The following is a 15,014-nucleotide window of genomic DNA, read 5'->3' on the forward strand; positions in this document are numbered from 1 at the left end:
CTAATAGAAACGGACACGAGCTTGAAACTGTTGAAAGTACAAGTGTCTGATGAAAATAAAGTTGCTCTTGTACTAAGTAGACAGGATTTGCTGCAAGGAAGTTTATAAACCATAGCAAAACTAATGAAAGACTAAAACTTGAATTTCTGCTGGAATGTATAAAATTTTTGGTATCAGTGTGTGGGAAGATCCTTGAAAAAATAGTCAATGAAATAAGGTTTATGCGCAGTCTTTCTTATCTCATTTCAAGAGAGATTCGTGGAAATGGAAATTTGTGTAAAAGTCGTATGAACCATGTTTTGCAAGAATATATGAGAAAAATCACATTCCGCCACGAACTGCTAAAGAAACAAAACATCAGTACAATAAAATGTGTTCTCAATTACAGAATGAATGAAAGGATAAGTTTGACAGTTTCAACCCTGAAACAGATCGAGAGGTTCGAAAAACTAATGGAAGGTAATGAAGATTTTGCTTTCTCACGGAAATGTGGGTGTTGAAAGTGTTTATTATTATTATTATTATTATTATTATTATTATTATTATTATTATTATTATTATTATTATTATTATTATTATTATTATTAATAATAATAATAATAATAATAATAATAATAATAACAATAATAAGGACGTGATGGTAGAGACCTTTGTGAAAATTCAAAAATAGCATTGTGATTAGCGTATGATTCTGTAAAATGTTCTGGAGGACCTTGTGCGGTGGAAATAAATGGAAAAATTGTTTCAATCTGTTCGTGCTTTATTAGAGTGGTATGAGGAAGTCATGAAGAAAAAGCGTGCAGAAGAAAATGCAGTTGAGTCAGAAAAGCGTGAGCATAAACGCATCGCTGATCAAATTACTATACTAGAGATGAAGAAAGCAAAGTTACCAAAAGAAGATGATCCGGAAACTAGAAGCTATCCACGTGGAAATTATCACCTGGAGAAAATCTCTTCCGTAGCTCAATGAAAATTTGTCGCAACTGTTTTTTAGAGTGTGTTTGATGCTAGGTTCTGTTTATTGTCACCAAGATACATGATGTAACTTTCTGCTATGAAATATTTTTGCTGAGAGACTCGGGTTCGATTCCCGACGGGAGCTCATGTGGTTCGAATTCCATGTTAATCAGTAGGTCCCGTCTCATATATAGCCTCGCTGCTGAAAGGGACGTTAAACTCAAAATCAACTCAATTAAATATTTTTGCGTATATTTTATAAAAATTACAAAGAATATATAAAAGTTACACCGAAAGGCAGAGGGTGGATGTTGTGGTAGACCTTTCTGTGTATTTTTTTGTGCAAGTTTTAGCTTAAAAAAAAATTTCCTTATCTTATACGTGAAATATACACTAGAAATTCAAGAAATTCAATCTGAAAAATGTCTCTACAAATCTGGAAAACCTGGAAAGGTCAGGGAAAATAAAAATAGAAAATCGCTGGTAACCGCGTTATTAATTTTGTTCTTAGATTTCCCATAGTAGTTCCATCCAGAATATCTGACTGGTAAACTCTTTTACTTTCGGAATACTTTACCACTGGAAGATCCATAGATTACGTTTTATTTCTTGTTTACGACGAATTCTTTTATATGAGATAAGAGCCAACTCTACGCCCAATCCTAAGAGGAAATTGTTTAATTTGCAGTTTTCCACTCCTGGAGTTAACATCACGCTACCTTACCAATCAATATAGTTTCCACTAACTTGACTATTGAAAGAACAGCTTTCTTCTTCCGGGACATTCTTCGTCTGGCTATTCCATTTAGATCAATTCATGTACGAACTTTCTGATAGCATTCTAAATATCTCTAAATTCTCTGTAGCTGGAAACCCTTCCCACCCGATGCAATGCAAATGTCTGCGTGATCGTGGTGATATTTCGGAATTACATTTAGGTCTCTGGCCTCTAGTTGGAAAGGAAAATACTTAAAATATGCTGTAGATAATAATATAAATTCATCTTTTATCACGGGTAAGTTATTTGACTATATTGTACTATATATATTTATATAATATGTTAATGTTCAATACTGATCATTATAAGAAATAATACAATGTTAATGTTTTGCATGTAGTTTTTGAGAGAATCGCTGCTTTACGAACGACAGTTGCACACACGCCATATTCTGCTGATGAAGCTACTGAGGAGCGGAGCACCGATCTATTTTCTGGAAGAAGTGAGATCAAAGGAAAGAACCAGGAAAATGAAACTTCGACAGCTATATATTCAGGTAGTAACTTTATGTGATGGAGGTGTTTTATTATATTATTGTTATTATTTTAAGTGAGATCCCTTTTACAGTAACAACCAAACAACTTATCATTGTGCAAAAATATTTATTTTTTAAACTCACATTCAATTCTTTATTTTTCTACACAATACCCTTACCGGATTAAACATTTATCTAACAAATAACAAGGGGTTGAATATTTTTCTTATAGAACTCCGCTGCCTGTGATGATAGCCAGTTCTTCACGGTTGTTTTCACTTCTTCATCAGTGTCTAAACTCCTGCCGCCCAGGAAGGTTTTCAGATTACGAATAAGATGGTAGTCGTTAGGCGCAAGATCTGGATTGTATGACAGATAATCTAATTCCTTTTAACCAAAAGATTTGATTAGATCTTGAGTTTCACGCCTTGAATGTTTTCCCAACATTCCTTAAGCAATTTTCCATTTTTCGTACTTTTCTATTACTCGTTCTAGTCATACACCTCACATATCTGGCAATGAATATTCGCAGGTGTTATATTTCTTGCTATTAGAAACTGGATGACTGACTGTATTTCCTAAACATGTTAACCTCACACTACGAAGTAAATGAAGTGAAATCTTTGAGTTTTACGTCCCACGGTTATGCCGGCTAGGCTAAAGGAAGCGGTGATGTGAAATGAATGAAATGGTGGAATGAAGATAGTGGGAGGAAATGGGAGAACCCCGAGGAAACCCACGCACACGATGTTTGTCCATCATAAAGTTCACTTGGTACGAGCTGGGATCGAACCAGGGGCCCCATGCACCAGAGGTGAACAATCTACCACTGAGCCACCGCAGCTCCTCACATTACAAAGTGTACAGATTAACGCTGTAAATGCAAATGGCATCCGATTGTACGCAGGCGATGTTGGGAGCTACAAGCGTGTTCACACTCAACATGAAATTTCAAACGGTGTTCACAAACAACCCTTACCAAAAACAACCTTTGTATTGTTATTAATAATATTTTAACTATTATTACTACTAGATAAAAATCTTTCGCGTCCCTAATTATTGAAACAAAATGGTATCTTTTAAAGCTTATAGAGAATTTCACTTGCATTAATCGTCTGCCAGCTTAACTAAATCATGAAGGGTATTAATGTTTTCCTATATGTACATCATTGTGGGGAAACCTCTTTAAATGTCTATTCATAGCTTTGCCTACAATAACGGAAATCAAGTGATCAAATTTTGTTCATTTGATAGGAAGATGTATTGTCGCCCTACACATTCACTATATCTGAGTAGATTTTTTCTTCGTTGTTAGGTCTTTCATCAGAAGGTATTTTATTACTACTTGATTTTTGTTTTGTCTATTTTCATCCAAACAAGAATAACATTAACTGAAAAGTTCCGAAACTTTGCAACCTTAGTATTATAGAAGTATATAATAAACATAAATTGTATTACAACAGTTGAAATCTAGGCTAAGGATATCAGTTACTGATAGTTTTATAAGTTTGTAACACCACTTTTTAGCACACTGCTGTTTCTGGAAAGCTATGCCAAGAAGAAATGATGGAAAGACGTTTAAACTCAAAGGATTTATACGACATGGTATGACGTAGAAACAATTACAGTTTCAGTGGAATGGCACATTTGTGGGCCCAGTAGGCTGTCGGTCTGGTATCAAGAGTAGGACCGCAAAAGCGTGGTTTATGCAGCACTCCTTTAGCGTGGACAGGCGTACAGGGAGCGCATAGGCAATCGTAACTATTCGTAGTCGACGTCAAAAGTCGCAATATAAACCAACAACTACGTTCAAATAGCCACATGGTTAGCCTCTCTTAGCCACGAAATTGTTCTTGCACAAGATACTCTACCACGAATGACACTGTGTAGAAGAATAGACAGACGACAAGTGCATGCAGCAACTATCGGGTAGTAAATCATGTGATGTAATTACATCACGGGGCGACAGATATCTTTTCCACATGACTGTGTCAGACTGTGGAGTGTCATCCATAGTGTCAGTTTGCCGTTGGACAACTGTAGTGTGTGTGAACTTGTCTATGTTAACAATTCGACTGCATCTTCTAAATGCTAGTGGTGGCACAAAGCTTTTGCGTCGACTTCTTTTGATCTTTAACCCTTTGACTACCATTTTTTTTAATGTGAACATTCTTTTATATGTACGACTCGTTTAATGTGGGAAATTCCTGACATCTGTACATAGTTTTGGAAATTAAACATAATCTCCTGGTCACATCTGACCCGATGGGAGAACAACATGTAATTTTGAGAATGTTCAAAAAACATTCCCGACGATGTTTGAATTATTCGTATGGGATACATGTATCCCGTTGGTAGTCAAAGGGTTAAATGCCTTAGGCTATATTAGATATAGGAATACTGACGCTGGCATGCTGAATGTTAGACAGCTCTATTTTCGGACGCGTCACGCTTTAACCTATCCTTTGATACTAGCTGCATATACGCAAAACGCTATCGTTGTGAACGCAATCTGATGATGTGTCGAGCGAACGGCCAAAGTTGAACAAATCCGTAAATAAATAAATAAACCGCCCATACTGTTTTTTGCGTTTTTAAAATTATTATTCTCTTAAGTTTCTTTGGGAGGAGGGGGGGGGGGTTAATGTTAAAATACGAATTCTAAATGAATATTACATTATTGTCATCATTTACAACAGTTTTCTGTTCATTGGTAGATGTAAAGTTTTCTTAAGATTTTGCATTTTCCTATTGTAGTGATTCAGTTTCGCGCTTTCCTAATATTCAGCGTTTGTTTAGAAAATTAACAATACCCTTTTCAGCACCGAGGTTATCGAGATGATGAGCTTCAGATGTTGTGCAGGACCGTGAAGAAATTTGTACTGTTTATGGGCAACATATGTCATCAAAGATGATTCAGTCGGTTTCGTTCTGGAAGTTTCGATGTCCGAGATGTCCGTCGCAATGGGCGATCAATCACAGCAAAAGTGGTTGAAATTCTTGGTCGAGTAACTAAGACCAACATGTAAGCAGTCATAACATCGCCAAGAACCTATACATCTACCACCAAATAATGTTAAACTTTCGGAGAAAGTTGACTATAGAAAGAAGCTCTACGTTTGAGCGCCACATAATCTAACGAGATCTAATCTCTTTCTATTTGCGAATCTTGACGGAAATGTAACGAACTCGAGCCATTTTTGAAGCGGTTGATCGAGTGATGGAAAGTGGATAATCTACGACAACAATGTACAATAAAGAATGTGGTCGACGCGAGGAGAAACTCCACAGTCTGTTGTAAAGCACACACTAACACCCAGGAAAGTTGTTCTGTACGTTTGGTGTTATTGGATGGGAATCATGAAACACGATCTGCTTCCACCGGGTAGAACGGTAGACTTCCTAGCAATTCAAAGGAAACGGCCGAAACTGATCAATAGAAAGGGTGCCATATACCACGCTGACTACGAACATTTTTAACGTCCAGTCAGAAATTGAAAAAGCTTGACTAGGAGGTTTCAATGCATCTCCCGTATAACAGGATCTGACACCATCAAACTATCATTTGTTTCGGTCCTTGCAGAACTTCCTCAGTTGTGTTAAGTTAGTTACAAAAGAGGCCTGTAGAAATCACGTGTCACAATTGTTCAACTTGAAACCATTAAAATTCTGTAGCGAATGGGATTATTGCGTTGCTGGAAAAATGGTAGATCATCAAACAGAATGATGCATATGTGGTTTCATAATTTTATTTTCAAACCATAGTGAATGTATTCGTAATTTTTACATCCAAGGCTCAATTCTTTTCAGACAACCTGATATTTACTTACGAAACGATTATGGTGAGCTACGGTATATTCTTTATTTTTCTCTTTTCCACATAGGACAATGGATGTAAATAAAATTTTCAGTTGCAGCAAAACCAGAACATTCATGCCTTACCCCTACTGGCTCTTAGTTCAGGATTCACAAACTGATTCAGCCCGCTGCTTTGTTTTTGACCACAAAGAAGTGGAAACAAGTTCTTGTTATCTTTATTTATTTATTTTTATTTTACTTTGCTACATGAATTAAGTCGTCATTTGTTCTACATTTTTGCAAGCTTCTCAGATGAAAAAATAATTTTAACATGTTATGAAAACAAATATGTCAAATTAGTTTTACGTGATGATGCTGAACTGCTGTTTTTGAATTACGTTTTAGTGGTAATATTTTTGACTCCGGTGGTAACAAATATATATGTCTATGATTTTTCTCAGACCGAAGGCCTACTCTTGTACCAAAACCATTCAAAATCGGTCGAACAGTTTTTGCATGATACTGTTACCTTTAAACTTTAAGATTCCTCTGTTGATTCTCCTTCACTTCCCGCGCCGAAAACTTACATTTATATACTATATCATTTAACTTTCTTAACACACATATACACCTCTTCGTCACCCGTTCCCCGCCCAAAATGATATATATAAATTTTCAAAGACCGAAAGAGTAGTCGTGTGACAAAAATGCCGCAAATTAGTTAGGCTGTTTTTGCGTGATGCTGAGTTCGAATTTCGGGCATATCCCCACTCCCATCACCGCAACAAAATAAATAAACATAACGAAACATTCCCAGTCCTATCTTTGTGCCAAGAATGGTCTAAATCAATAATTCCTACATTCTAGCCCACCATTAATTTTGTTTTATATAAATAAACATCGTCTCTTTTAAAATAGCAATATAAACTTTTCATTGACGAGTTTACCCTACTGTAGAAGACGTTACACAAAGATTTGTAGTAGAACCTAACATTGAGTAACTATTATCCTTAAGTATATGCACTTTTCTGTAATTTTATATTTTGATTTGTTTTATCTTTAGTTATACTGGATGTTGCAGGAGGAAAGCACCCTACTTCGAATCATGAACAGTTTTTGCCATTCCGTATATATGAATAAATACATAATGATCTATATTAATGACCTGCTATGAAATCCGAGTAGTTTAACAGATAAGATAGAGTCAGATCAAACTACAATCGACACCAACGGGACATACACCATAAATAATGGAATTTGTACTTCTGGTCAACTCCTAGTCTTTCGTTACAAAGCATATTCAAATATGTCTTCATTAACCTCGATACTTTAACACATTGCGTAAGCACATCTATACGTTCCTCTTCATTACAGGTTGACACATTAATTCCATAATGCAAGTAGAATGAGTTAAAATACGAACTAGCGAGTAATTTTCGTTCACCTCCACTTTTCTTTCGCACACTTTTCGCTATGATTGGACTATGTGAAAAATCGAGAGGAGTAAGGTCGAGAAACCTGATGGCGACGAAATTGGACCACCATAGCCGATCCAAATCTAAGATTGTTTTGTTCAGGTACTGACGTAATAGTGAGACTATTACCTGCTCATGTTCAGGTACTCAGATAATGCGTGTAACAGAAAATTAAGCTAATGCGTTCTGTTATGACAATTGTTTAAAACAAAATCAATTCGAGATGAGAGGACAGGCAATTCCCAAAGGTATATGGATTAACTGATACTCAAACATGAACATTAAACTTGGTTTAGAGCTGCGGATTTGTTTATCGACAATTCCTGTCTGCTTCGGTCGGTTGATGTTAATTTTTGCTTCTATTGTCTAAACCGTTAAGAATCAAAGGCATGTTCACAGAGAATTTTCGTTTAGTATCGCTCAGTTGGTCATTCCTAAGTATGGTCTTTTCCTTCTGAAACATACTACATTATGACTAATAGAAATGTTTTTTAAAGTATTGTAATAGTTAGGTTTCTTTCTGTTACAGACACTAATAAGGACGTGGAAGAAAGTCCCTGCAAGTTGATATCAAATATAAATATAAATCAGGGGTTTCCCAGCTCAAGAAAGAAAGGAAAGTCAAGTTGGAAGAAACCAGCCGTAGATCAAGATAAAAGCCCTTTGCACCCAAAAGCACCTGCTAATACTTCCAGTGAAAAAGAGAAGAAAAATGCTTGCAGTAGCAATATTAAAAACAAGAAACGAATCGACAGCTTCACTAATGAATCATGTAAACAAGCTGAAGTGAATGAAATTAGCGAAATTGTAACAACAAAAGTTTGTACTTCTCCAGCTGTTCGCACTTACACGAACGCAAGAAATATAGAGAAAGAATTGGTTTCAGTAAGTCAGAAGGATCCTGTTGTTTTTCCTGGAGAAATTGTAGACGTAGAAAGCGCAGAACCTTTTGCTTCTCCGAAAGTAGACATCGTCAGTGCGGAAAGTAAAGTTAAAGAGTGGATTAATAAAAGTAAAGATGTTCAAGTAAACGCCTCAGACGACACAGTAACGCAGTGTTCACAAGAAGTAACTGAAACTGAAATAGATACAGAGGAACTTGTATCAGTATCTCAGGTGCAGATACCAAAAAGAGTTTGTTATATGAATCCTAGAAAACTGTCTTTGCCGAAAAACAAGTCTTTGGAACCAGAAGGAAGTAAAACTAACAGCAGCAGTGTAGCAAAACATGCCGAAAGTACAAAAGAAACACAAGTGCAGAATTCTGTTGATATTTCAGTGGTTGATTCTAGAACAGATGATGATCCATATACATTTATTGGTAGTCAGAAAACGCCTAAAAATATAAAGACTCAAATTGTAAGGCGCAGAGGAAAAAAGAGAGAAGGTGAACCAGATGCCACCTCAAAGGCAATATCAGCACTGTCAAAAAAACGACTGTATAATAGAAACAAAAATCATATTGATTTTAAACAACCAGATGATATCACTGTTACTGAACATCTTGTAAATTTGGAAAATCATCGTGATAATATGGCAGACAGTAATCAATGTGTTGAAAGTAGTGATGACCCTTATACGTTTATTCCAAGTCAGAATGTTTCAAAGAAAAAGAAACAAACAACAAGGAGGAAGCAGAAAAATGAAAGGGCTCCGAGTAGAGCAACAGTTCCATCGAAGACAATCGGCTCAAGAAATGAAGAACAGTTGACAGGAGGCAATCAACGTGATGAATCTCAAAATATTTCAACACAAGATACTTTTGATTGTCTTGTTTCAAGCACTAGATTAGAAGCTAAAGCAGAAATTACGAATTACGTCACAAATTCTCAGAGTAGTAACTACAGTGATGGGGGTCTTTTTAAAACTCCTAAGGAAAAGTCTAATTCTTCACAGTCGGATAGTGACGAGGAATGGGGTAAACCGAAAAGAAGAGCAAAACGAAAGAAGGAAGGAAGATCTCAAAGGAAAGGGAAGGACATACTGAATGATGGGCCAAGTACAAGTTCTGGCTATAGAAGTCGATGCTTACGAAGGAGTGTAAGGAAACCTACGGCAGACAGTATTGATGTCGAATCCATAAAACGCCTTTTCACTGAAGTAGATGAACACGAACTTCAGACGGACAGTGATAAAGATAAAAGAAAATCTTCCGAGAGCGATACATTAATTGAACTTTTAAACCGGAAGGAATGTTTCGATGATAAACCTAAAGGAGCTTCTAATAAACCACCTAACAACAAGAAAGTTACGTTTTCTGATCATGATCGATTGGAAAATAATTGTTCAGAAAACAATTCAGCAACAGTTGTAAATTCCAAACAGATGAATTTAATGGAAAAAGATACACATGGTGTTAAAACAACGAATACCGAAACATCTGTAACGACCACGTTAATAACTAACAAATTTGAAGCGAAGAAATTACCAGAGAAAGAAATGCCTGTACAAGTAAATGATCACATCACAAGTGATAGAACTGCACCTATTACAGAACATGTACCGACTAAGAAATTAGGGATTTCTAACAGTTCATCCTGTATACGTGATCAGTTTAAATCTCCGAGTGGTAATTGTAATGCCTCAACTAATGCAGATGCTTCAAAATTAGCTATACATAACATTAAGGAGAAATCATCAAATACCAAGTCAAGTACATCAGGTGTGGTTAGAAGTGAAGTAGAAGATTGTAATGCTTGCATAGATAGAGCTGTAGAGACTACAAGTACTTCAAATCCACAAGCCCAAGTAGACAATTCTTCATTGTTAAAATCTTCTGGTTGGTCTCATATTTCCAAGTTAAAGAAGGAATTTAAAGTACCGAGAAAAGCAAGCATTAAATCATTAGACGTAAGTGGGATTGAAGTTACAACCAGAAGCCATAAAAATGTTGAAAGTAATGCACAGCCTATGTCACCTGATAGTATTTCTAAAGAGTCAGAAATAAAAATAGACGAATTAGATAGTGTGATAATGGAACCTAATGAAGAGGAAGCAGATGATACATTTCCTTGCTCTCAGTCCAGTGAAGTTTGTAAGGGTTTTAACAGCCCTCAAGCTGAGTGTAGAAGTAATCAAATGATGAAAGTAGTAAATTCATTTGAATCACAATTCAGAGAAGAATATGGAACAAACGATTTGGGTGAGAAAACAATTGAAGAAACTAGTGATATTTCTACTTGTGAAAACATGTGTGTGTCTGAGGATAATTTGACTTGTGCAATTAGAAGCGAAACAACAATAGACGACAATGTTTCTAATAAAAGTTCTGAGAATTCGCTCGAGGGTAAATTTGAATCAAAATCTCGGAATGGTACCGAAGTTTTATTATATAAATTTAATGAAAGTAAACCAAATGAGCTCTTGTCGAGCGTGTTCAAACAGTCGAGTCATAAGGAGACTCCTTCACGACAGGAATCTTTATTGAATGATTCATTAAATGAATCTTCAAAAATTATGTCGATTGACGGAATTACTACAATATCAAAACACAAGAGACTATCAAATTCTGATGTTGATCAGCGAGATGAAGATAACAGTAACCAACAGTTGATGTCAAGGAAACAAGTTGTAGCTATAAATGAAAGCAGTTCATTGGTTGAGAAGAGAAATGAACAAGCTTTGATTAGTAGTAGTTCAGTAACCGAACATGATACGGTTCCAGTAGATGATAATGAAACTCAATGTATCATAGATGAACATGTAAATAAAGATCAGAGTTCAGAGGCAACTAGTAAAACGGATATGCTAAGTAATGAAGAGAATCTTTCCAGTGTTCATTTCAGTAATGAATGTATAAAAAAGAGTCACCACGTAAAACCTACTAATTCTGAAGTGTCAGAAGATGTTAAAAAAATGCCATCTACACACACAAATGGCAGTAGGAGAAAAGCTAAATTGTCATTGTCCGCTAATCAGATACAAACTAAAGCGATAGTCCATCGTGAAGCATGTGATGAAGACTATGCGGAGAAACAACCAGATTCAGTTTCTAATCTAAGCAGGTTAAAAGAAGGATGCGACATAACTCCGTCAATTTCCAAAGAGTATATAAGTTCAGAACTTAAGCGTACTGAGCGTATTTTAGGAGGTTTTACGGCAACAAAAATGGATCAAATTATGGAAATTCCCTTTAGTACTGGTGCTTTGGGTGACGCTGATATCAATAAATATCATGTTCCATTCGTTTTCCTAGGAGGGCTAAGGAAAAAACAATGCCTTGCTAGGAGACCCAAGATTAGTTTTCTGTGGCATGGTTGTTTGAGTTCAACTCTAGTCAAGAGGACGAGGAAAAATTTCGAGAACATACTTGTATCAACGGATGACGAGAGAATGGAGATTAACGAAAAGTAAGTAAAGTATCTACTAATAAAGCGCAGGGAAAACGTTAAAAAAGTTGTAGTATAGTAACTAGCCCAGTCAATAAAGGTGTTTGCAAGGAAAAAATTTGGGTAAAGCTGATTTTCTCCCAAGTGATAGACCACTATGAGGGGAACATTTTCCCAAAAGTCCCCGCCCCTCCCCCTGGAGCTTCTCCCCCCGCGCCCCCTCAAAGTTAAAAAATGGGCGTTTTAGAAAAAGAGCCATATCTTCAAAACTAATGGACATATTGACATGCTTCTTTTTTCTCGTAATCTGTGAAATGTGCTCTACAATTTCGTATTCCTTAAAGTTTTTCATAAACCTAATGGTTTCTTGGCAATTTTAACCTAAAGAGTAAAAAATGAAAAAAAAAAAATCGCCCGCGGCATTTTGGTTTCCTCTTTTATTTCCTTAGTGAGTTGTGATATGGAAAAATGTTTCAAATAAATCTTAAAGAGCATAAAATTATCTTTCCAACGGTGAGTAGTTTTGGCAACTACGTCTAATCTACATTTGAACAGCACAGTTGTGTTAAGTAATAAATAAGGTTTCTTGCTGCGTATCAGTAAACACGGATAACAGCATATAGTGGCGGCAGCAGCACTTCAAAATTGATAGTTCATTATCTGTTTTATAGCGCGCTGAATTGGGGTAGTATGAACGTAACGTTTGCGGTTTAATTGCGCATGTGAAAAGACAACGAACGATCGCAAAATAAGCTATGAGTAAGGTATGTATATGTACTTGCTGTTTGAGTAAAGTTTTGATTGATTGGTTTACGTTGCTGTTCTGTAGAAGCATTTCTAGAGTCGAAGTATTCACGTATTGAAGAACTGCTATTGGAAATTGAAATTGAGATTTAAAAATGTACGTTCATGTCTGTATTGAGATCTTTCGTCATGATGTAGTTTGATATATGTATTTTGAAATACAGTTGTGATCTACTGCCCGTTCTTGCCCGATTTTTATATTTATCGTCTTTTCAAAGTTAGGTGTAGCGAGCCGGATACGCTCTTCGTGACGTGAAGAACCTGTACGAGGTATTGCGTTCTAAACCATCAAACGAAACACTTTATAATTATGATACGAACAGTTATGGAATGTAAAGTCTTTCTGTGGATGTTCTTCGCAGTGTGAGAGTGACTTTAAGTGCCTTCAAAGTGATTTCGAGAAGCGTTGAAAGCTGTGTAATAGAAAGACTGATAAATTTTTATCCAAATATAATGATTGGTTGGAAGGACATATTAAGTTCTCTGATAAAGTATTTACTGGTTTCAAAATGATCTCTTGAAGCCAAGAGCATAGGCCTTTGACAAGCAAATCAGGCAGACCTAGAAAACTCTTCGAAGATCCGGAAACAAAGTCGAAGAAAAAACTTGTACAACCACTCGTTACAAAGCATTCTGAGTTAGATCTGGTGTTGGCTACCCAATGTTCATTGAAAGCTGCTGGAAAAAGAGATGCCGCGGTTGTATTAGGAGAAATCACTCAAACGACATTTAAGGAAGCAACGAAAATCAAAAAGGCTTATCATTCGCCAAAATTCTCTCAAACACTTATTCTCCGGATGAAGTCGTGGTACTATTATAGATAACAACTTAACAAAAAGACAGTATGTACATTTGAGACTAGGTGCAAAGGCAAAACATTGTGACATATATCCGTCGTATAAAGTGGTGTTGGAAGCAAAATTAAAGCGTTATCCCAGAGAAAAGAATATTATAGTAACTGACACGTCAGCCGAAGATAATTTACAAGCAATAGTAAATCAGACAATTGAGCACATCGTGATTTTACATGAAGATTATATTAAACAGTGCATCAAAGATGGAGACATAATGAAATTAGTGTGTGAGTGGGGTTGCGATGGAAGCAATTGTCATAATGTATATTAGCAGAAAGTTCAAACAGAGATAAATTGAACTAGTGGCTAAGATATTTTTGCTATCTCCTTCGTTCCCTTACAGTTGTATTCAACATCAGATGGGGAGTTGACAAAGTAATTTTTTAGCAAAATCCCAAACCATCGTCGCCGAGATTTTGTCGACCCATTAAATTATTGTACCAGAAATGAGAACTGAACTGTCGAGAAAAGAGGTATGTTCAATGGAAACTCAAATACGTAATTTAAAGCCTAACAATGTACCAATTCAGGAGAAGGAAGTAAATGATATCCCTAAACTTGTGTTCACAATGGTGAATGGGAAGATGTGAAACTCTGTTACAGAAACTTCCTCCTGAAACGTACTTCTTGAAGGCACTTAAAGTCACTCTCACACTGCGAAGAACATCCACAGAAAGAATTTACATTCCATAACTGTTCGTATCATAATTACAAAGTGCTTCGTTTGATGGTTTAGAATGCAATACCTCGTACAGGTTCTTCACATCACGAAGAGCGTATCCGGCTCGCTACACCTAACTTTGAAAAGACGATAAATATAAAAATCGGGCAAGAACGGGCAGTAGATCACAACTGTATTTCGAAATATATATATCAAACTACACCATGACGAAAGATCTCAATACAGACATGAACGTTCATTTTTAAATCTCAATTTCAATTTCCAATAGCAGTTCTTCAATACGTGAATACTTCGACTCTCTAGAAATGCTTCTACAGAACAGCAACGTAAGCCAATCAATCAAAACTTTAGTCAAACAGCAAGTACATATACATACCTTACTCATAGCTTATTTTGCGATCGTTCGTTGTCTTTTCACATGCGCAATTAAACCGCAAACGTTACGTTCATGCTACCCCAATTCAGCGCGCTATAAAACAGATAATGAACTATCAATTTTGAAGTGCTGCTGCCGCCACTATATGCTGTTATCCTTGTTTACTGATACGCAGCAAGAAACCTTATTTATTACTTAACACAACTGTGCTGTTCGAATGTAGATTAGACGTAGTTGCCAAAACTACTTTTTTCCAGTCAGATTCTGATTCTGGCCCACTGTGCACTGCATTGTTAGAAAAGCATTTTTGTTTAGTCCTGCCTCCCCTGTGAAGCTTTAACCCTTACTCTATCCCCATTACCATTTCAAATTTAAAAATAAGCGTTTCTGACAAAAGGTATTATCTCCAAAACTATTGAACACACTGATAATTTTCACATTCTGTTTTATTCTTAAAAAGTGATAAAATTATTTTATTTTCTATTTT

The 15,014-nt window shown here is 36.1% G+C and overlaps 1 protein-coding gene across 3 annotated transcripts in view; it reads left to right on the forward strand.

Moving 5' to 3' along the window:
• The window catches only part of LOC145695156 (uncharacterized), an 86,918-nt gene that overhangs the window by 24,560 nt on the left and 47,344 nt on the right, over positions 1–15,014 (forward strand). For all 3 annotated transcript variants that reach the window (XM_081772100.1, XM_081772099.1, XM_081772098.1), the window contains 2 exons: positions 2,076–2,231; positions 8,013–11,832. In XM_081772100.1, coding sequence (XP_081628226.1) covers positions 2,076–2,231; positions 8,013–11,832 — 3,976 coding nt within the window. The remainder of the gene's footprint in view (positions 1–2,075; positions 2,232–8,012; positions 11,833–15,014) is intronic.

This window comes from Thermobia domestica, chromosome 9 (assembly GCF_964235325.1).
Source record: "Thermobia domestica chromosome 9, izTheDome1.hap1.1, whole genome shotgun sequence".
NCBI classification, from domain to species: Eukaryota; Metazoa; Arthropoda; class Insecta; order Zygentoma; family Lepismatidae; genus Thermobia; species Thermobia domestica.